This window comes from Camelina sativa, chromosome 10 (assembly GCF_030686135.1).
Source record: "Camelina sativa cultivar CO46 ecotype springtype chromosome 10, ASM3068613v1".
NCBI classification, from domain to species: domain Eukaryota; kingdom Viridiplantae; phylum Streptophyta; class Magnoliopsida; order Brassicales; family Brassicaceae; genus Camelina; species Camelina sativa.
The window spans coordinates 21,370,640-21,393,860 of NC_141889.1; the positions used below are offsets into that span (position 1 = coordinate 21,370,640).

At 34.4% G+C, this 23,221-nt stretch overlaps 3 protein-coding genes across 12 annotated transcripts; all 3 read right to left on the reverse strand.

Annotated features, from left to right (window-relative positions):
- Window positions 1-2,909: 2,909 nt before the first annotated feature.
- Window positions 2,910-6,884, reverse strand: LOC104719352 (pre-mRNA splicing factor SR-like 1). Of its 4 annotated transcripts, XM_087468430.1 has the most exons (6): window positions 6,747-6,873; window positions 6,244-6,352; window positions 6,004-6,149; window positions 5,025-5,105; window positions 4,507-4,578; window positions 2,910-3,835 (listed from the first exon to the last, which is right to left on the reverse strand). In XM_087468430.1, exons 3-6 carry the CDS (start codon window positions 6,127-6,129, stop codon window positions 3,083-3,085), a joined length of 1,032 nt encoding a protein of 343 aa, XP_087324556.1. In that variant the 5' UTR covers window positions 6,130-6,149; window positions 6,244-6,352; window positions 6,747-6,873; the 3' UTR covers window positions 2,910-3,082. The 4 variants fall into 4 exon arrangements, with proteins under 4 accessions (XP_087324556.1, XP_010435567.1, XP_019086893.1 ...); XM_010437265.3 differs by having other exon boundaries at window positions 6,004-6,352; window positions 6,747-6,884; XM_019231348.2 differs by lacking the exons at window positions 6,004-6,149; window positions 6,244-6,352; window positions 6,747-6,873 and adding an exon at window positions 5,456-5,564.
- Window positions 6,885-7,440: 556 nt separating this feature from the next.
- Window positions 7,441-10,419, reverse strand: LOC104719354 (uncharacterized). 7 transcript variants are annotated; one of them, XM_087468428.1, is made up of 5 exons: window positions 10,276-10,390; window positions 10,144-10,185; window positions 9,746-9,828; window positions 8,110-9,140; window positions 7,441-8,035 (listed from the first exon to the last, which is right to left on the reverse strand). In XM_087468428.1, exons 4-5 carry the CDS (start codon window positions 9,011-9,013, stop codon window positions 8,028-8,030), a joined length of 912 nt encoding a protein of 303 aa, XP_087324554.1. In that variant the 5' UTR covers window positions 9,014-9,140; window positions 9,746-9,828; window positions 10,144-10,185; window positions 10,276-10,390; the 3' UTR covers window positions 7,441-8,027. The 7 variants fall into 7 exon arrangements, with proteins under 7 accessions (XP_087324554.1, XP_087324555.1, XP_087324553.1 ...); XM_087468429.1 differs by lacking the exon at window positions 10,144-10,185 and having other exon boundaries at window positions 8,110-9,136; window positions 10,276-10,401; XM_087468427.1 differs by lacking the exon at window positions 10,144-10,185 and having other exon boundaries at window positions 10,276-10,401.
- Window positions 10,420-17,409: 6,990 nt separating this feature from the next.
- On the reverse strand, window positions 17,410-18,217 carry LOC147936333 (uncharacterized). The gene is made up of 2 exons (XM_087468689.1): window positions 17,481-18,217; window positions 17,410-17,431 (listed from the first exon to the last, which is right to left on the reverse strand). The coding sequence occupies exons 1-2, from the start codon at window positions 18,206-18,208 to the stop codon at window positions 17,410-17,412; spliced, it is 750 nt and encodes a 249-aa protein (XP_087324815.1). The 5' UTR covers window positions 18,209-18,217.
- Between the last annotated feature and the right edge of the window lie 5,004 nt (window positions 18,218-23,221).

A 23,221-nucleotide genomic window follows, 5' to 3' on the forward strand; every position in this document is an offset into this window, starting at 1 on the left:
AAGATGAAACTTCCTACATATAGTCTCTTGAGCATGACCAAATCTTAAACCAATGTCATGTTGGCTGTGATTTTGGGCACAAAGAATCAAGAAAATTGCAACACTTTCATCGATCTTGATGTTCTTTGACTCTTGTAATCCATATTTGTTCTGAAGAACTTCACACAAACTGGTGAATGCTTTTGAACTCATGTGTATAAGAGTGTGGCATGACATTTCACTCTTGTAAATTTGTCCTTGTATGATACTCCAACCGTTTCCCCACTCTTCGTTCATGGGTTTTCTCAAAAAATTCTTTTGATAGTAGTTTATGATTGGTTCCATGTAGTTCTGCATAAACTCTTCCTCTTCCAATAACATCAATTCTGCTAACTCTTCATCGGTTAAATTGTGAATCCCACGTAACCGTAACTCTAGAATACGAAGTTCCTGCAAATATCATTGTCAAATTTTTAGCATAATTATATAAAGTTAGAAACCAATTTTCTCACATGCAAGTACTCGTAAGGGTTTTTTTTTGTTGCAATGAATTTTGTTACTTATACCAAAAGAAATAAATAGAACATCCAACATAAAACTCAAGCAAACAAAAATAATTTAATAAGATCAAAAGGAAATAAACTTAAAAGTATAAAAATCTAACAAAAGAAAAATGTTCTTCGTACCCAAAGAAAAAAACCAAACACAAATCCTAGGAAGATCAAATTAAAAAAAAAATGTCTAATCAATATTGTTGTCACCACTATCACCGACTAAGTTGATCATTGGTGGTCTAGTAGTCGGTTCTCCTACTTCAGAAGAAGGCAACCCAAGTAAAGCTGTAAAACTAGTTTTCATAGCCTGAGAGCCTCCTAAATTATTTTCAAACTCTTGGGAGAGATGGTGAGATGCGATGTCATCTGTGATATGAGGAGACATACTAAATCCAACTGCTCATTCTCTTATCTTCTCCACAGAAACATTTGCAGCTAATTGCTGGCTGTTTTCCATAAAATTAGTTGCCACTTGCAGATTGACGTTGTTGCATGGATACCTGTGTCTATCGATTCCAACTAAAGCCTCCATGTACTTGATCTTAGTTTCAACACTCTCCAGTTTTATAAATGCTTCACGAATGTCAGCATCCTTTTTTAATAACTTGTTCGCCTCCCACCAAAATGTTCCAAGTTGTTCAATAGGTAATTTTTCTAGAACCACCGTAGCGTCGCCATATGATAGCTTTTGAATCTTTCGTGAACGTAGTTCTTGTAATAAATCTTGACGAGTATCTATTACACGTTGAAAGCCAGTCTCAACTTGCGATTCAAAATGAGTTCTTCTTCTTGCTGGACGAAGACCAGACTTCTTCTGGGTTGTTGTTGTTTCACGTACTTGATTAGTAGGAGGAACCAAATTAGTGACATCTAAAGATGGTTCTGTACTTTGATCCTCTTTTGTTTCTTGTATTACTAGATCATCCGTGTTTGCTAAAGCAGATTGTGTCTCCTGGAGATGTGCCCCAAAAGTAAACGGAGAGTAACGTTCATCTTGATCGACATCATGTTGACCATATATCTGGTCCAACAAATCTTTGAAGGGCAAAGGCTTGTTCTTCAAAACCCGAACAAATTTTCCTTTATTTCCAAATTCCTGTCAATGATTCAAAACATATTAGAATAATTTTTTCTATTCATATAAAAATATTATATATGATAACAAAGAGACTTACAGCAATTCGATCATTCCACCAAGATGTTGTCATAATTATTTGTCCAGTAGACGGATCAACAGCAACACCTGTGTGTTCCATCAATTGCCTATTAATTTGCCAAAGTTTATGCAAGTACTCGATTTTGCTCTTTATCTCACCATCCCAAACAAGCTTCTCTCCGGTCAACTCAAATAATTTGTTTTCTACTCTTTTTCTACCAGCAACATTCGGCATTCTACTAGAGTGGTCATTTGATTTTAGCTCCGTAATAACGAGTTCAAGCATAATTTGACAATGCCTTTCCTTCCATACATACTATAATATATACATACTCAGTAATCATGTTTCATTTAAATACAGTATTACAGTTCATCCTATATGCATTGAAATTCAATATATAATTATATACAAAACATATATACCTTTCTTTCGGTGTCAATCCCTGATGCAGTGGTTGATTTGCCTTTGTTTCTCGAAAGACCTCCACGCTGTGATGATCCACTAGTCTCTCGTGAACTTGCCATAATCCAAGTATTTTCTAAAGATCAAAATCAAATACATAAATTAACCAAACCAAACACAAGACTGTAAGCAAAACATTGAAAAAGAATCCTATGCTATAAAATACTGTATGATTTTTTTTTCACCTTTACGTCTATGGATCGTAGGTTTTTTTTTCCTATGGTCGATGGCTTCTTGTGCTGAAGACTGTTTATAGTTGTATTTTATAAGACTTAAATTATTAAACAATTCATGAGATAATTATGAGATAGATCAAGATGAGTTTGAATTTGATATTGGATATGTACGAATTGTTTATGATAAGTTGTGGAACTAGTTGAATCAAAAGATAGAATTGTTTAGAAGAGTTTTGACGTTATCATGTACCTTTTATAGTTAGGTTTAATTTGATAGTTATCATCAACGTTATTTTACAATTTATTAGACTTTTGCATGAATTATTTTTTTTATAAATAATAATTTATTTATTTTCCTATTTGTTCCACATCAAAATTGGAGAGGAACAAATTTCTTCTATGATTCATAAAAAAAAAGAAACATATAGGAATAGTGTAGGGTCCATGTTCCAGAATTTGGAAAATATGTTACTTGTAAATGGTAACAAAAATAAGGAACAAGGAAGAACAACACATTCCTTCCCATTCTTTTCCTAAAAACTGGTCACGAGTTGGAGCCATAATATGTAAGAAACTCAAAAGACAGCACAAAGTCCAAAGACATTGATGATAAAAGACCAATTCTAAAACTGTAATTTCAGGCATATAACAAATAGTTTGCTGGAAATCAAAACAGTACAGTAATACAGCATGCATCATCCTACAGAATAGAAGAAGCATTTTAAATCCACAGTTTTAGTTTTTTTGTTCTTTTTCACCTCCAAGAGGAACCACCAAGCTTAATCACTTCTTCTGAACTTGAATCTCTCCTTGTTCCAAATCCTTCATCCCCTTTCTGACTACTTGCGTCTCCGTATAAATCTTTTAGCTTTGCAAGATTGCTGTTCACAGTCACAGCTTTCTCCTTGTTGCTACTATCTCTTCTTGGAGTTGGTTCACGCTCAATTTGCACACTCCTGCTCCTACTTCGGCTTCTGCTCCGGCTTCTCCGGTCATGTCTGCTTCTATCATCATCATAATCTCTGCGTCTACCCCTACTTTCATAGTCTCGCCTCGATCTCCTATCATCACCATAATCTCTCTCCCTTTCTCTGTATCTGTCTCTCTCCCTCTCCCTGTCTCTCTCTCTGTCCCGTTCGCGGTCTTTCTCCCTCTCTCTATCCCGCTGTCTATCTGAGTCTCTGTCAGAATAATAGTCTCGGCTCTGGCTCCTACGTGGGGACCGAGCCTGTGGTTCATCGCCTCCATTTCTATCATAACCAGACGGTGGAGGACGACGAACAGGAGAAGAGCCTCTGGTGGAAGCACGATGAGGTGCACGTTGACCAAATGAAACAGAGAGAGATGCTTTTACTGATGGAGGACGACGGGCAGTGTCGTCAGAGCCACGACTCATGTCTCCGGTTGACCCAGAAGGTTTAGTTGGCAGATTCATCTTCTCAAGATTTGATACAATCTGGCGCATGACAGGAACAGGTATACGAGGAAACAATGTATCAAAGTAGTACTGCAAGAAAACCAACAACAGTAAGTCAGATTCAGGAATTGACATCAGGGAGACATTAAAGTATATTTCTCAAAAAATGTGCATATATAAATGACTACTAATAAAACACCTTTTACGGTCATGCTAATGGATAATTTAGTAAAACAAATATTGAATACATATTCACTGGTACACAACCCTATTTCGTTTGTTTAAATCTAGACTTCACTTTAATGCGAAAATCAAGTAAATTCTTATAGCAGATAATTACCTAACGCTCTTCAAAAACATAGCTTAGGATCATCTTAGAGAAAGGTAGCAGGGAATACCAATCTAATGAAATGTTCACACTACCAGACCTTAAATATCAAAGACCACTATCAAATGGTAACTAAAAACAATTTAAACAAGCAACTATGTCACTAAAAGAGTGCTTATACTTTCCTGACAAGACAAATAACAGCACAGCAAAACCAATAAAGTACCAAGTATTTATAAATCGTCACACAACAGCTTAGCCACGAATCTCAATATAACTTTAAATTCTCAGTATAAAATCTATACATTTCAAGACCCAATGAACAACCCAGGATGCATCCAAGTCTACCCCAGCCAGAAAGCACTTTTTTCCATGGCACAATTCATAGAAGACAGGAAAATTTGAGTTTGTATTATAACAGCTTGTGACTTACCAGTCCAAGTAGCAAATCACGTATATAAACACCCATTGTCGTCATCCGTCCATTTGATCCAGGTGAAAACTCCTGAAGGTAAAGTATATAAGTATTCATGTTAAGCGCATATACCAATGCAGAACCATGTTCAAACAAGTTGGAGTGTGTATTATGATAACAACATGAACCCACGACACAAAATTAGCTAAGCAGTACGCCACATATCCCATATATCCTTAAAAAGAGCCATGGATCTCCATGACAGTCCACCCAAAGAGTACGAATTCAAATCCACTATAATTGTAACTATTAGGTCAGTGACATACTCTATTCTATGGTTCCAAACTTTCTTGTCTGATTATCTAAGTAAGAATACTAAGTTACTAACAAGAGCTACAATGATGCTAGACTGACACAGCAGCTTTAACGAACCCAGATGCATGAATAGGTAATTGCGTATGGTGTTTCGTGAGAGCTGGATATCGTAAAATAATACCTATAATTGTATGGTACTTTCATAACATAAAAATGCTTACCTCATCATCTTTAATGTACGGTTCATACCATGTCCACAACGTCTTTGCATCTGCAACATATCTTAAATAAAGGAATCCAACCTGCACATTAAAATCTCTGCGGTCAGATCAAAAGCAATGAACATGGCAAAACAGACCAGACAAGTTATACCATGGAAACCGAAAAGCAACAGACGTAGCACGAAGTTGAAAAACATCACCATAAAATGCAAGACAAGCATGACTTCAAGAAACCCATGGAAAAATGTAAGCACTAACTCAGAAAATACTTCCCATAGATCCTAAAACGTTATCAGGAACACCAGTGCCCAACTAAGAGTAAAGTAATATCATAGACAGATTATTTGTCACAGTAGCTAGTTTATATACAGTTAGATAGGCAGAGAGGTGATCCTAGAAAGACAGAGTAGCTAAAATAAAACACCTCAAACCTTGATTTGCAGATACTGCTAGCAAAGAAAGATCTTATTTATTTTGGTGGGAACTCTCAGCAACTCTAAGAAAGAATGACATCCCAACTTTGTTTGAAGATGTGAAAATCTGTTATGAAAACACGGGAACAATTATGTGTACGCTCATACCTTCAATACGGGATGAGAAAAAGAATAGTTTCAGATGGAACCCAGAGGTAAAGAATGCTATTACCTGACTGTAAAAGGCTCTATGAGAAACACCTACCTTTTCCGGGTTAAAATTGACTAAGAGGAATTAAAAATATAACTCGGCTGGTAAAAAAGTAACAGGATGAACAGGTATTGGAACAAACAGCACACAATGTTAGATTTCTAGATGTTACTGAAAATCAAAAAGAAACCAGAAGATGAAAAGACATATATCTAGATTCTACTGAGAAAACCAAAAAAAAAGACAAGGTTATAGCATCGCGGTAGCTCATACTTTATCAATATGAATTCCACCTCACATATGCTCTACTAGGTCAATAATGCAAAAGAAAAAATGGTCAAAAAGATTCACTTACCGCCCTAATATAAGGAGAATCTGTGTGCTTCAACAGCCCATGCATCTGCTTCACTGTAAGTTTCATGGTAAAGAATTTGTACAGAAGACAATATGCTGTTGAAGGACCACGGCAATTTCCACCCATCCACGGCTCCACATGGTTAACTTGGTTGTAGATTTCATCAATTACCTCATGGTAAGTCTTTAAACCATAGAGCTCTTTGAAATAGTCAGAAGAAAGAATGTTCATCGAAAGAACCTTTTCCAATAGTGACTCGTATGCCCTTCCATTTGTCTGTATCTCCGCCATGTTTTACGAAAAAAATACTGAGAGATACAAAAAAAAAAAGCCTACGAGCCAAAACAACCTGAAACAGAAATTCTCAACACATTAGGAAATACATCAAGCTATAAAGCTTGACACTTTGTACCCATACATACAAAAACAAGAACAAATCCTCAAAACCAACTAATAATCAAAAAATAAAAATTCTAGATTTCATACGAAACCCTAGAAATCGCCGAAGCAATAACTATGTCAATATCGAAATTAAACCGTAAAGGAGTTCAATTTCGTCAACCCCAGATAAGAAAAAGCGGAATTCGATATCAATTTCTTAAGGAAGTAGCAAAATCAAATCGTTCAGGATAAGGAACAACTCGAATGTGTGTATCAATCGGTTTAAAAACAACTCCTAAAAGCCAAACGAACTTAATTATCGAGAAGCTTGTCAAAAATTAAAATAAGTAGAAGAGAGAAACCTTTTAAATTTGCGAACTGTGTTGGCGATTGAAATATTCAAGCTCGAGAGGAAGAGGACACCAAAAGAGCCCTAGAAACGGCGTTCTCGTATTCTCTCGTGTGTCTGAGTTTTCAGATATCAGCGGCTTCCACATTTAATTGGGAAACTTTCATATATGACCTCATATTATCACGTATTTACACATTGTTACCCGAATATTAAAATATTTACAATCTTTGAAGTTTTTTTTTTCTACTAAGCTTAATTACCCGAATGTGTGTATCAGTCAGTAGTTTTGTATGAAAGATATGATTGGTGTGAAAAAAGATGAGTTTTGTATGACAATTCAAAACGACAGTCAATTAAAACGAACAAAGAAAATGGGTTGTAGACTTGAGCATTTCGCTAAACCTCGGGTAGTAGGCTCGTCTTCATTCAGCCGGTGGGATGAGTTCAGAGAAACTTGAGCATTTGATCCGTCTTGTTCTTTGTGGAGGTCATGGAGGCAGTGCGGGCGGGCGCACAAGCTATTACGTATTTCAGAGTCCCCACGTCTACTATCGGGAGCATGAAGGTGTGAGACCTGTCTTGGTTAACCAGTTGCAGAACGAGTTTGCAGTCAGTCCGCATCTTAGTTGATTTGTTCGTGCTAGACATGAATGAACACGTCTGATTCCTCGAAGCAACTCGTTCTTGGAGAAAGCGTAGCAATCTTTTTGAGCACTGAAACAGAGCATTTGCTTAAGAGTCATCGTTGCTACAACACACAAATTGACACGACACTGAGTCTGTTATAAAAATTTTGGAAAGCAGTTTGTGAATTCTGCCCAAAAAGACTCATCATCCCTCTCTACAATGTTAGAACCAAAAGATTAACGAATGACACCAACTTACAAAAGATATCCTACTGACTGGTTATAGCCTGGAGAATCCATCAGTCACAATTATGGCTGCATAACTCAAACCTCCCTCAACCAAGTCAGAATGAGAATGCTAACACGGCTTTACTTCTCTTGTTACAGCCACCTTGCTAGTCTTTCTCTGGGTTCTTCTTGGAGGCAACTTGTCCTCTCTCTCTTTCGTTCCATGTTCTAACTTCCCCATGTTGTTTCCGGTTTCACCAGTCACATGGTAAGTGACATTTCTTCCACTAGAGCAACAGATATCAGTTTCTCCACGCACTTTCCTCTTTTTAACCGAACTACCAGAAGCAGAAGAATCAGTTGTGCTCTTCCTTTTGGCATTCTTCTTTTCTCTTCTCGCAGTTGCTTTTGCTTGCTCGCGTTCTTTCTTTACCTTCTCATAAGCCTGTTGAACCACACTTGCAGCATGAGCTGCACTGCTGGTTCTTGAAAAAGTCCACTTGGAGTTATTAAACAAACCTGATGTAGTATTGTGGTTTGCAGCTGACTTTGGATCCAGGTTTCGCTTTAGACGGCTGAAACTACTCCAACGGCTTGATATACCTGGTTTAGGGACTTCTACTGCCAAATACGATTGTAGACAATTAGGACACCGAAGGCTACAGTTGACATAAACTCTTAGATACTCGTACTGCATCATGCATCTCCTGCAGACTGTCCAAAAAGTATCTGGCTTTGATTGGTCTGATGACCCGGATGCAGTAAATGAGCTCGGTTTTGTTGTGTGATGATCAGTCCGTCCTGTTTTCTGTGTATCACCAACTGGCTTTTGCGGATTGTTCTTCTGGGTTGGCGGATTGCTCTTCTGGGCCGGCGGATTGTTCTTCTGGGACGGCGGATTGTTCCTCTGGGCCGGCGGATTGTTCTTCTGCGTCGTCGTCCTCGCATTTGTAGTGAAAGTAGTCTTTGCAAAATTGCAGAAACCATTATTAGAAGCTGAAACTGAGACCTTCTGATAAACTGAGTGCAAACTTTTCCTACGATCATAAGCTGCTCTCTGATCCTTATCTGACAAGAATTTCCAAGCTTCAGAAACATGCTTGAATGCTCCTTCAGCTCCAACAGAATTGTTTTTATCGGGGTGAATCATTAGAGCAAGCTTCCTGTACTTTGTCTTCAACGTTTCATAATTATCGTGCGGACTTGCATTGAGTATTCCATACCAGTCTACATCCTCTTTTACTTTGTTATCTGCAGCGATATACACATCCAAAGTTGCTAACATCTGAGAAATACCTTCTATCTCTGGATACAGACTCTGAGCTTTCAAGGCAAATTTCTTTGCCCCAGCAATGTCTTTCATTTTGAACTTCATCTCTGCAATATCTTTTGCCCTTGCCGCCTCGTCCTTGTTGCACTCCATGCCTGTCGTGTATCCTTATCATTCAATGTTTGTAGTGAACAAGTTTCTAAATTCCGAAGAAATTCTCCAGGATCTGAGCGATTTGCCAATGCCTATGTTTTGCTTACACGGAGGGCAACTTTTCTGTCTAAAAAAAAAGGTAGATATAGAGGCGTTAACATATGTGGTATTCAAGTAAAAACGCATCACAGATATTAGGTTAGCACCATGTAATTTAGCATGTCAATGGTTCACTGCAATCATCTTCTACACACATGCAGCCTAGCTATCAAAGATCTGATACCAATGGTAATTTCCACTAACACATACAAATTAACATGTAAGAAAACCAAGCAAACCCACACCTTTTGTAGTGAAAGTAGTCTTTGCAAAATTAACAGATTTTAGTTTAGCACCATTTAATTTAACTTTATATACACACATGTCAATGGTTCACCGTGATCATCTTCTACACACATGCAGCCTAGCTATCAAAGATCTGTTACCAATGGTGGTAAGTCCCACTTACACAGACAAATTAACATATAAAACAACCAAGCAAACCAGAGACACTAAACTAAAAGCATAGGCTACAAGAACAACCCAATGAACTCTAATTGCAAATCCACAAACCAGCAACTCTTTAGCATGTCCACAATAAAACCCATATTTCACAAGTTACTTGATTCAGCGGCTTGAGGAGATAATAATATAAACAAAAACGAAAAGCTTAGGATTCAAAACTTAACTTACCAGAGTTAACAAAACACCCCCTTCACTAAGACGCTGTTGGTGCTATGAATTTCAAACATAGAACTTCCCAGAAAGCTTCCAAGCTACAGAGTTAAACAGAACAAGATCAATCAACATTAGAGAAACAGAAACAGCTCTAAATCATACGTCACTGAAAAATCAACTCTATACATCAATCAACAAATCTTCAAAAATCTCAGAAGCGTAGAGAAACAAAGCTTAAAATTGCTACAATGCGTGTGGCTTAGAAAAAAAAACCCAAAAAATGTAGAAAAATCCAACAAAATCCAAGAGTAAATAGCGAAATCGAATCCTAGATTCATCAAAAAAAAAAAAACCTAGAAACCTCACAAAACTCAAAACCCTCTAAAAAAAAAAAAATCGATTCGAAACGCAACCTGATTCCAATGGGATTGACAACATCAAAAAGTTAATTAAACCTAAAAGACAATGTCGAAATCTGTAATCAGTCAATCAATCATATCAGGAATCGTATCAAATACGACGTGAAGAGCAACAAAGGGACACACCTGAAGCAGATTTGCAAAGTTTAGGGGGTCAAAGATGAAAGAAGAAGAAGCTGCGACAAGAGAAAACGCTAGAATTCACAAACACCAACAAAGTTGCGTTTCAGATTTTTTTTTCCATTGCGGCTTAACTTTTATATTTAACTTAGGAGGTTTTTAATATGACCCTCTTATTATCTACTTTTTAACAGAATTGACCAAAAACTATGGGATAGTAATCGTTATGACCTCATCAAAGTGTACTACTAAAGCCACACTTATCTGGTGCGATAGCACAGTGTAGAACTAAAATTTGATTAGAAGTTTAATTAGATTTATGAGAATTTATCTAAAACAACCCAAATTATCTAATACAACCCAAGTGATAAATTTGATTTGAAAATTGATGTCAATTTCTATAGTTTTTGTAAAGTTTTATCTCTTTATATCCGAAGAAACGGAGATTAGATCCGAATCAAACAAAATAAGAAAAAAAATCGAATATTGACATATTAAAAATAAGAACGTATTTGAATTTTGAAGAACAGTAATCAAAATGAGATTCTAGTAAATCCCGTTTCAAAAGGATCGTGGACATGTACTATTGACGTTATTTTAGTTTTCCAATCTTCCATGTTCAAGAAATTATAGAAATTTCTCGTATAAGAAAGATTATATTCAAGATGTTTAACGCGGATTTAAGTAAATCGATCCAAAACGAACAGAATAAAAAAAAACATGATTCGAGAATTAAACTCAATTTTAACACAGTTGTATTGATTATGTTTTCTCTATATTCTTAAAACGAAAGTTGGATTCGGATCAAACCAGAAAAATCAATAATTGGATTATAATTTACAATTGCATTAAAAATGACAAAATATTCGAATTTAAAATAACAATAGACAAAGTAAGACTGAATCTCGTATATAATCGGTTTTAAAAACACCTAGTTAAGTGCCATATATTGTAATTTTAGGTCTTGAATCTCTCAACTAGATAAAATTATGAAATTATCTATTTGTTTTTAATTGAGAAGAATTTGACTAGGAATGTGTAATTTAATATTACAAGTGTACTACTATAGCCACACTTGTGGTGAGATAGCACAATGTAGACCTCTAGATATAGAGAAGTTTAATTAGATTAATTGATCTAAAATAACACTAATACAACCAAAATGATAAATTTGATTTGAAAACTGATGTCTGTTTTTATATTTTTGTAAAGTTTTATCTTTTTATATCCGAAGAAACGGAGATTAGATCCGAATCAAACAAAATAACAAAAAAAAAATCGAATATTGATGTACAAAAGAATAAGAACGTATTGAATTTGACGAACAATAATCAAAATGAGATTCTAGTAAATTCCATTTAAAAAGGATCGTGGACATGTTCTATTGACGTTATTTTAGTTTTCCAATCTTTTATATTCAAGGAATTATAGACTTGTCTAAGAAATATTATATTCGGGATGCTTAACGCGGATTTAAGTAAATCGATCCTAAACGAACAGAATAAAAAAAGCATGATTCGAGAATTAAAGTCAGTTTTAACACAGTTGTATTGATTATGTTTTCTCTATATTCTTAAAACGAAAGTTGGATTCGGATCAAACGAGAAAAATCAATAATTGGATTATAATTTACAATTGCATTTAAAATGACAAAATATTTGAATTTAAAATAACAGTAGACAAAGTAAGACTGAATCTCGTATAGAATCGGTTTTAAAAACACCGAGTCAAGTGCCATATATTGTAATTTTAGGTTTTGAGTCTCTCAACTAGATAGAATTATGAAATTATCTATTTATTTTTAATTGAGAATAATTTGACTAGGAATGTGTAATTTAATATTACAAGTGTACTACTATAGCCACACTTGTGGTGAGATAGCACAGTGTAGACCTCTAGATATAGAGAAGTTTAATTAGATTAATTGATCTAAAATAACGCTAATACAACCAAAATTATAAATTTGATTTGAAAACGATGGCAGTTTTTATATTTTTGTAAAGTTTTATCTTTTTTATATATCTGAAGACACGGAGATTAGATCCGAATCAAACAAAATAAGAAAAAAAAATCGAATATTGACCTATTAAAAATAAGAACGTATTGAATTTGAAGAACAGTAATCAAAATGAGATTCTAGTAAATTCCGTTTAAAAAGGACCGTGGACATGTTCTATTGACGTTATTTTAGTTTTCCAATCTTCTATGTTCAAGGAATTATAGACTTGTATAAGAAAGATTATATTCGGGATGTTTAACGCGGATTTAAGTAAATCGATCCAAAACGAACAGAATAAAAAAAGCATGATTCGAGAATTGAACTTTGTTTTTTCTCTATATACTCAAAACGAAAGTTGGATTTGGATCGAACTAGAAAATTCAATGATTAGATTATTATTTACAATTGCGTTAAAAAAATAACAAAATATTTGAATTTCATAAAATAATAGTCAAAATAAGACTGAAACTCATATAGAATCAGTTTTAAAAAGACCGAGTCAAGTGTCATATATTGTAATTTTAGGTCTTTAGCCTCTCAAATAGATAGAATTATGCAATTATCTATTAGTTTTTGATTGAGGAAGATTTTACTAGGAATGTGTAATTTGATATTACGTAAATCGTTACAAAACAAACCGAATAGAGAAACCTAATTCTAAAACAAAATCCATTGTTAGGATCATTATAAGAATATATATTTAAAAAACAGAAAATAGATCTAATTTTTTTTTTTAAATGTTCCCAAGCTTATTTTTATTAAACAACCTGGACATATTTGATCACAATTCACAAGTATAATAAAGAACTGAACCTAATCTCAATTAATTTAAAACATATCATGAAAGTATCATATAAGTGCAATTTTAGTTTTTGTGCTCTCTGAACTAGAATTATTGAAGGATTTAGAAACACACTTTTTGCTAAAAAATCTCTTTTCAGTATGCATTTTAAAAATTTCAGTGAATCAATCTAAATTTTAGTTATAAAAAAAAAGTAAATCAATCTAAAATTAACTAGATTAACATAAAAGTCTGATTTGAAAACTGAAATTAGTTGTAGCGCCACTATAAACTATTAAATTTCTACTATTAATTGGAATGTGTAATTTGATATTACTTAAATCGTTACAAAACAAACCTAATAGAGAAACCTAGTTCTAAAACTAAATCTATTGTTAGGATCCTTATGAGAATATATATTTGAAAAACGGAAAATAGATCTATATTAAATATTTTTAAAAAGATTTGTTCCCAAGCTTATTTTCATTAAACACCCTGGACATATTTGATCACAAGTATAATAAAAGAACTGAACCTTATCTCAATCAACTTAAAACATATCATGAAAGTATCATATAAGTGCAATTTTGTTTTTGTGCCCTCTGAACTAAAATTATTGAAGGATTTAGAAACACACTTTTTGCTAGAAACTATATTTTCATTATGCATTTTTAAAAATTAAGTAAATCAATCTAAAATTAACTAGATTAACAAAAAAATCTGATTTGAAAACTGAAATTAGTTGTAGCACCACTATAAACTATTAAATTTCTACTATGGGGGTGATTGGAGATTAACTATATAAGCTTTCATTTTTTAAAAGTTTTTAAAGATTTATTTTCTCCAAGCATACTTTAATATTCTAACCGTGTTGAAAACACTTCTTAAATTTTCTCACACCGCCAAATTCCTCTTATTTTTTCTTGTTACCCTTTCTTTTTTTCTTTGTAAAGCCCACTATTTGTGACTTTTATATTTCTTAAAGTCACATTAATTTTTTTTTTTAAGTTACAACTATTTAAATATAACAATCATAAAAGTGGTAACCAATTAACCTCTATATCTTGAAAACATAAGCTAATTTTAATTCATACGTACTAATTAAAAAGATTATAATTTTTCATTTGGAAAAATAAAATTGTAACATATATTCATATCCAAAACTGGTTTAATTAGAAAGCTCGTCGGAATTGCCTATAACTTTGCAAAAAATGCTCGAGTACGATGTAGTTCTTCTTCCCATGTAAGCTCTTTGATTTTGGAATAGATGTATTGTAAGTTCAACTTTTTGAACAAGATTAATGATATATAGCGATTTTTATGTCAAAAAAACAAAAAGTAAGCTCGTCCAAAACATCACCATTGTTATTTTGTTATTTTTGGGTAAGCCCGGATAGTAAGATCAAGTTAAGCTAAACTTAAACGGGAAAAAGGTCATTTAATACATGTACTTTCAAATTTAGGCCAAAAAACCCATGATTTTTTTTTTTTGTTGTGGGAAATCCAGGAGAAATCTCCCAGCTATTTATTAACTTAAAAATAAAATTACACAACAACATTGCGAGGACACGCAGGTCCTACTAAATCCTCATGAAAAAGTAAACCCACAACATCTGGGAGCATGTCAAACTTATGAAATCCTAAAGGTAAAGTAAACGCATAGGCCGCTAATCCATCCGCAAGGCGATTAGTTTCCCTATACACATGTGTAACACGGACCGTCCAGTCCCTTGAGAGAAAGCCATGGCACAAACGTACCAGGAACGACAGCGGATGCGACTCACCAATCCCTGTCCGTAGAAACTCCACCACCATTGCCGAATCCACCTCTAGATCCAGCCTCTCTATCCGACTCTCCCATGCCAAATACAGCCCATAGTACACTCCCCACAACTCCGCCAACGCCGCTGAGCATCTCCCCACGTTCAATACAAACCCGCCACACCATTCACCCCTCTCATTTCGAATCACCCCTCCAGCCGCTGCCAAGCCTGGATTCCCGCGTGAAGCCTCATCTGTATTCAGCTTAAACCAACCGAACACTGGGGGTGACCACTTGATCAGTCGTTCAACCCGGGCCAGTGCTTCATGATTCAACAAGTTCCGCAACTTAGCACCCATAACCTCCTTTGTAGCGTCTTTGATAAACTTCACTCTATCTCTCCAAACTCTATTTGCCCCAAAAACATTGCTGCATCTCCATTTCCAAGCCCACCAAACAGCCATGGAGAAGGTTATAGACCAATGTTTGTCTACCTCACCTCCTGCCCAACACAAATTTTCATATAACCACTCAAGCAATGATGACCGAAAGAAAGCTTGTCTTCGTCGCGGTGCTACCAACCTGCTCCATAACCCTGACATTGCAGGACAATCACGGAGGACGTGAATGATAGACTCTACTCCCCCTTTACAAACTTGACACACCTCTGAATCACACAAGTCTCGTCGGTACCGTTCTGAGTTAGTCATGATAGCCTGATTTCCAACTAGCCAGAGGAAAACCCTCACTCGTTCTGGAACTTCCAGTTTCCAAATACGCAAAAAGAACAGCTCCATGTTCTGACGCGGTGATACATCCATAGTCAGTAAGGCATATGCTGAACTCACCGTAAAACAACCATCCACAGTATTCCCCCAAGCGAGTCTATCCTCTGCTCCAGTGACTGTATCCACGACTATCGCAGCAAGTTCAAGTCTCTGATCCCTAGAGATAAAAGGCTCAATCCGGGAAAGATCCCAACCAGCTCCATCCCTCCATAACTCACGGGCTGTTAACTTATCAAACCCCTGAGGGAGCTCCCGAATTACTAATTCAGATAAAGGTCTATCCATCATCCATCTGTCCGACCAAAAGAGGATTTTCCGGCCATCACCAATGACCCACCGTAAGCCATGATAGACCACCTCTCTCAGACCAACACCAACACTTCGCCAGGTAGACGACCAGTTACTCTTCACTGCCGACCAACTAGTGTCTTTGACTTCACCAACTTTATATTTGCTCCGGACAACTCTCGCCCACAAACTCTGTTTATCATGCAACAATCTCCACCCGAGTTTGGCAATCAGAGCTTTATTCATCTCCCCTGCTTTCCTGATCCCTAAACCACCATCCCACTTTGGCTTTGAGACAACCTTCCATGACACCAAATGCATCTTCTTCGTCACTCCATCACTACCCCACAGAAAAGCACGAGATAGCCTATCCAACCTCTTCAAAGTGGACGCAGGTAACTTGATAGTACTCATTGAATGAACCGGGATCGAGGATAAAACAGCTTTAGTAAGCGTGATACGCCCTGCAAAACTAAGCATACAACCTTTCCAGCCACTCAACCTATTAGACACCTTCTCCAGAACTTCACCAAAGGTATCCTTATTAATACGCTTCTGAAGAATGGGCATTCCCAAGTATTTTCCCAGCTCCCTGGTCGACTTGATGCCACTCTCATCGCTAATCCTTTGTCCCAAATCACGAGACACATTCTCAGAAAAAAATATTTTTGACTTATCCAAGCTCACCTTCTGTCCCGAGGACAAGCAAAATTTCTCTAGCACACGGCGTATAACCCTGATTTGACTCACTGATGCTTCTGCAAACAGTATCAGGTCGTCAGCGAAGCAAATGTGGGACAGCTTGGGACCTCCTCGAGACAAGCTAATGGGTTTCCAAGCTTTTACCGCAATCTCCTGATCGATCAGATGACAGAGTCTCTCCATACATAACACGAACAGGTAAGGGGACAAGGGGTCCCCTTGACGAAGACCTCTCTCTGGTTGAAAGGCCTCTGTTTTCTCCCCATTCCATAACACCTGCATAGAGGGTCTTGTAACACACTGCAGAATCCAGTTAACCCAAATATTAGACAGCCCTGCCGCTTTGAGAGTATCTTCTAAGAAATCCCATCTTATGCGATTGAAGCTTTCTCCAGATCAAGCTTCAATAACATCCAACCCTTCTTCCCCTTCTTACGTCTCATAGAGTGAACAACTTCCTGTACCACTACTATATTATCTGTGCTGAGTCGCCTTGGAATGAAGCTGGATTGAGCTGGACCAACCAGTTTTGCCATCACCGGCTTCAACCGACCCACCATTGTCTTTGTGACCGTTTTAAACAAAACGTTGCACAAACTAATCGGTCTAAATTGGGTTATCCTCTCCGGCTTACCAACCTTGGGGATGAGAACAACCAAAACATCATTAAGCTCAGGAGGCAACTGACCTGTCCTGAAAAACTCAAGAACAAACCGGAGCACCGAGTCTCCCACCACCTCCCAACACTGCTGGTAGAAGATAGGCTGATAGCCATCAGGACCTGGTGCTTTATACCCCCGCATACTTCTTAAAGCTAGTGCTACCTCTGCCTCCAAAAACGGCTTCTCAAGGGTGACCCGTTCCAGCTCGGAAAGCTGAGCAAACCCATACCGTGGTAGCTGCTCTCCCGAGAGATCAACATCCTCCAATGAGTAAAGCTTGCGGAAGTATTCCACTGCAAGAGTCTCCAACTCCTGTCCATCTGACACCCAATCCCCTGAATCATTTCTCAACATCTCGATTTGGTTTCTCCTTCTACGAATAATAGTAGATGTGTGGAAGAACTTCGTGTTCCTATCCCAATGCAGAACCCATTTCTCCCGCGACTTTTGATACCACAACATCTCCTCTTGCTCAAGGACCAACTCAAACTCCTGAAGCAGCCCCTCCTCCTTAGACAACAAGTCATCAGACAGAGACTGTTCAAGTTTACTCTGAACTCTCTGAATTTCCTTCATCAGACGCTCTTTGCGTTGCTGTACAACACCAAACACTTTCTTATTCCACACTCGAAGATCTTTCTGCAACTTTTTTAGTGCGTCACTCGTACTTATACTTTGGTCCCACGAAGCTAGAAGCAACTCTTTGAAACCAGGATGACTTAACCAGGCCGTTTCAAACCTAAACGGTCGACGCTTAGGATTGCCCGCAACACCCGGGGAAAGCTGAACATACAAGGGGGCATGGTCAGAGGCCAAAAAAGGGAGATGAGTGACCTTTGCTTCTTGCCAGACCAACCGAGATTGAGGACAGCAGAGGGCACGGTCTAATCGTTTAGCCACGAAAGAGCTCCCTTCTCTACCCCTACGCCAAGTGTATTGACTACCTCGAAATCCCATATCAATGAGTGCAAGCTCACTAATCCAGTTCCCAAATGCTAATGAATCCTGTGAGAGACTACCATTGCCGCCCGTTCTCTCATCTAGACGAACAATGGTATTGAAATCGCCTCCCAACACAACTGGTCCAACCGCATTCCTGATCAACCCACTCAACTTCTTCCACAGCCCGCTCCTCCTGCTAGCCGACGGAGCTGCATACACTACTATTAGATCAAGAGATTCTGCACCACTCACCACCCTTGCATGAATGAATTTATTGGGAAGTTATTTAATACATTAATTAGGTACCAATTCGCATTATATGCGGAATAAATCGATTTAAATAAAATATTATAAGTAAAACTATTATTTAAGATTTGTTTGTATAAAACAAAATATCTAAGTAAAGTTTTTTTCGTTTATTCAAATTTGCGTTTATAATCTATAAAATACGTTTCACCCATGAAATATTTGAATTTGGAAAAGAATTTCAAGGCGGTGTAGAAAGTTTTGATTTATTTTTGTGTTTCTAAAAATCAAATTCACATATTTTATCTTTCACATTATTATAAATATAACTATATCATTAAACATAAGCAATATTTTAAACTAATCTTAAGTTTAAAATGCAATGAGAGAAATGATAAAAGTGATAAATAAATGAATAATTTTTTTTTTGGGAAATTTAATTTACTTTTAATAAGTAAATAGGTTATGAAAATGATAATTAAATACATTTTCGGATTTAATAGTTGATTAAATCTTTCATTTTAAAAACCAATAGAAAAAACATTAGCTCATAACATTTAAGTGGCATATTTATGTAAATAACAATGAGAAGTAAGGGCATTTATTAAAAAATGTACAGGAGCTCTATGTGCGCGACACCTCGGCTTTTTGTGAGAGTGTTTCTCTATTAATATATAGGGGATTATGTTGACTAGCCATTTAAAACATCAATAATTGTTGACCAAGCCAAAATATATATATAGTTTAAAGGAGATGTCTAAATGAGATTGAGGTGCTGGACACTTTGCTACTTTTAAGACCGTATCTAAGGTTCTTCAAGTTGGGTTTTGGTAGCCGACAATGTTTAAGGATGCTCATGAGTTTGTTTCTCACTGTGATGCTTGTCAGAAAAGGGGACAAATTAGTAAACGACATGAGATGCCATAATTTTCATCCTTGACGTTGAAGTTTTTGTTTGCTGGGGCATAGATTTTACATAACTTTAATTTAATATTCTGCATTGCTATTTTCAATTTAAATCATTATGTTTAGTATAATCATAAAACCTTGCAATTTATTGTGTAATTTTGGGTCTCTGTGAATTCGACCCCCAAGTACTACAATTGCAAAGCTGTTAGTACCTCTAGGGTACTACAATTTATTGCTTATCAACATCCAAATTCAAAATCATCTAATACATCCAAATTCAAAAAGTTAAATTAAAAATATAGAAAAAATTATGTTTTAATGATAAATTCACATAAACACTTTATTGAATTGGGGTATATATCAATAAAAATGTAATATGAAATTGCGATCACATGTATATTATTTTTGTTTGTTAATAGACAAATAAAATTTTGCACAGTGGTTCTCATAGTATTTTACAAAAATAAATATTATTTTTAATTATTTTTTGTTTTCAGAAAACATAAACGAGTAATACATCAACAAATTTATCAAATCACCTCTCAAATAATAGAGAAGATATAAGAATATTTTTTTAATTACATAAATAGTAGATTATACATCAAAGAATGTTGGGTAATGTGAACCAAAAAAATTAAATCAAAATGCATTCTTTTTTTACGTACACATAATTCGATTAAGAGTCTTTTCGTCTTGCTGGGCACAAAAAGATTATAAAATTATCTAATTTTGGTTTAATATATGAACTTTCAAATTTAAGCCAAAAAAATCATAAGCTTTGTGTGAGGCCATTTAATACATCAAGTTTTATTGGCTAGTCGTTTAAAAAATAAAATATCATTGATAAAGCTAAAAATAATATTTCGTTAAACAGCAAAGTAACAGTCATTAGTTGCTCAATTATCTTATTTAACGACATGTGTATTTTGACTTGGTCAATGATATTTGATATTTTAAATGGTTAATCAACAGAATTTGGTATATTAAATAGACTCCCACAAAATTTATGATTTTTTTGGTATAAATTTAAAAATTCATGTATTAAATGATATTTTTCCCAAACTTAAATCCGCTTGAGGTACATATTTTATCCTTTCGTTTATAAGACAAAAATATCTTCTAGGTGATCCTAGAGGGAAAAATAAAAGGAGATACACTATTTTCAAAGATTCTGATACACTATTTATAAAACGGAGACAACGTGACATGTTGTAGAGGTGAGAAAAGGAGGTGGGAAATTGTAGAAGGCATAATAATGTTGTCCAGACATCGTGGTTATAAAATATGGTTATATGAACCTTTATGCTTTGACAACTTTTTTATTTACACAAAACATCGGATTTGATGATAGGGTTAGTCTCATATAATTCAACGACGCTAATATCATCATATTTGCAGCTCTTTTTTACTAATTTGACAAAGACGAAAGAAGAACAACAATAAATTTACAATGTCAAGATCTTGTTGATGAAACAATCATGATATCAGATGATTGCTTTTGTTACAAGTTTCTCACTGGTTTGGGTAATATGGTGTCTTTTATCTTCTTTCAGAGTTGTAAGGCCAAAACACTTTATGCCCATACTAGATTAGGACGACCTGGACATTTGGGGGTTTTAAAATTATTTAATAAAATTAAAAATTTTAAAAATAGAGAAATATTTTTTTGTAAGTGATTTTCGAAAATAAAAAGATTAACCATTATGAATATTATTATTGTCAAATTTCAAAACGTTCAACAATTTATTCACAATATATTTTACATGCAATTAATTCGTCAAAGCGTCATCTTATTAGCATCCATGTATAATTTTACTTTATGTTTTATCACTAATAATGTGTTCTTACACCCTATAATATTTTATTGTTAAAATACACGCTTTATCACCACCTATAAAATGTATATGTGAACAAATTAAATTTTTTTTGTCTCTTTACTTTCACTTTGACGTAATTTCTTTTCACCAATAAAATTTGTAGTGACAGTTTGTTTAACCATTAAAATTGTTTACTCAAAAGTTATTTTGGATGAAAAACTAAGAACAAAATATCTACATGATTGTAGTGAGTTTATGACCAACCCAATAAAATTTAAGAAATTAAAAGACAGTTAAAAAATAAAAAATTATAACCACGATGATATAGGAGTCTTAGATCATTTATAGATAAAAATATAAACTAAAATAAAAATTCTAAAAATATTACAACATAAGAAATTTAAAATATTTATTTTAAAAGGAATAAATAAATATTTTTACATATCTTTAACTGAAAAGTAAAAAAGAAACTCAAAATATAATAGAAAATTTTATTTTAAAATATCACGAATTTCTAATAAGAAAATCAAATTTAATAAAATAATATAACTAAAATCTAAAAATACTACAACATTATTAAATTAAAATATTAAAAGGAAAGAATAAACGAATATTGATAGTTGTGACAAAAAAACAAATATTGGTAGTACGACAAAAAAAAAACAAATATTCGTTATCCAAAATTGTATAAGACAAATAGAATAAAAGTCTTTACCATCGTCTAAGTTGTGAAGTTGTAATTTGGGAACTCTGTATTTTGGTAAACTATGTTCGACAATGAAAATCAATGAAAAATTTAAAATAATATGATGTCTATTATTCATAGACGTGAAAATAGTCAGATAGGTGGAAGTAGTTGAAGATATATGTGTAGCACTATATAAATCTTGTATTTACAAATTGATTTAGTTTGTCTATCCATATATGAAGCGTAGTTAAATCCAGCCTTATATGAGGTTCATCATCTCGTTAATGAGTAATTTTGAAATCAAGATTTATTATATATAATAAGATACGTACTTATATCAATTTGATACGGTTACAAATACAAGTAAGGTTTGATTTTACCTTCGGTTGAGTATGATTTGGATATGGTATGTTTGGCATTTTAGTATATTTTGGAAACTTAATTAGTGTTTTAGTACAAACACTATTTATAATTGGCAAAATAGGTAAGAGAGTGTTTGTGTGTGAGTGTGTGTGAGATATGAGAGTTATGTGGGATCCATTTGTAAGATTGAAAAATTGTGATAATTATTTAAATAGTTGTTAATATAATCTTTTTTTAGAAAACTTTTCAGATACAAAAAAAAATCTATATTTTTTCTTTACAATTTGATATATATATTTTGTTTAATAATTTTTAAATATATTATATACATCTTTTGTACCCGTACACTTTATTAAGTGTACGGTTGTATGTACACATTATTAAGTGTCCGTACACATTGTTAAGTGTACGGATGTGTGTATACCTTATTAAATGTACAGATATTTGCACTATTTACTAGATTATGACCCGCGGTACACCGCGGGGTAAATTTAAAAAAAAAAATATTTTTTGTTAATGTACTATTTTAATACTAATTTTGCTAATATACTCTTTTATTAGTTTTAGTGATTTAATATATAACCCATGGTATACCGCACAATAACTTCTGTTTACTACAATCTTAATTAAATCAGTTTCATTCGATATATTTTACATTGGTGTTGTTAAAACATTAAAATGAAGATTTAACCCGTATTGAAATATCATATTACTGATAGTTTATGTTTTAGTATTATCAATGCAATCATGTAATGTCATATAACCTGTCATGTAATATAACTCGTTTGTGTAATTTTAAAAATTTAATATGTTTAAATATTTATAATTTTAAAATTTTTATTAAGTTTAGATATATCAGTTATAAATTATAAATTTCTTAAAATTTTATAATTTACTATATACAGTAAATTTACTATATATGTACGTTGAGCAAAAACTGCTGCAAAAATACTAGTATAAATTAAGTGTACAGATGTCTATACACATTATTAAGTGTATAGATGT

Coding starts and splice junctions, on each gene's coding strand:
- LOC104719352 (XM_010437265.3), bottom strand. CDS start 6,294: ATGGCGGAGATACAGACAAATGGAAGGGCATACGAGTCACTATTGGAA. Junction 5,106..6,003: donor ATTCTCCTTATATTAGGGCG/GTAAGTGAATCT, acceptor TTTAATGTGCAG/GTTGGATTCCTTTATTTAAG. Junction 4,579..5,024: donor CGTACATTAAAGATGATGAG/GTAAGCATTTTT, acceptor CTTTACCTTCAG/GAGTTTTCACCTGGATCAAA.
- LOC104719354 (XM_010437267.2), bottom strand. CDS start 9,013: ATGGAGTGCAACAAGGACGAGGCGGCAAGGGCAAAAGATATTGCAGAG.
- LOC147936333 (XM_087468689.1), bottom strand. CDS start 18,208: ATGGGATTTCGAGGTAGTCAATACACTTGGCGTAGGGGTAGAGAAGGG. Junction 17,432..17,480: donor TCGGGAGAGCAGCTACCACG/GTATGGGTTTGC, acceptor ACCCTTGAGAAG/CCGTTTTTGGAGGCAGAGGT.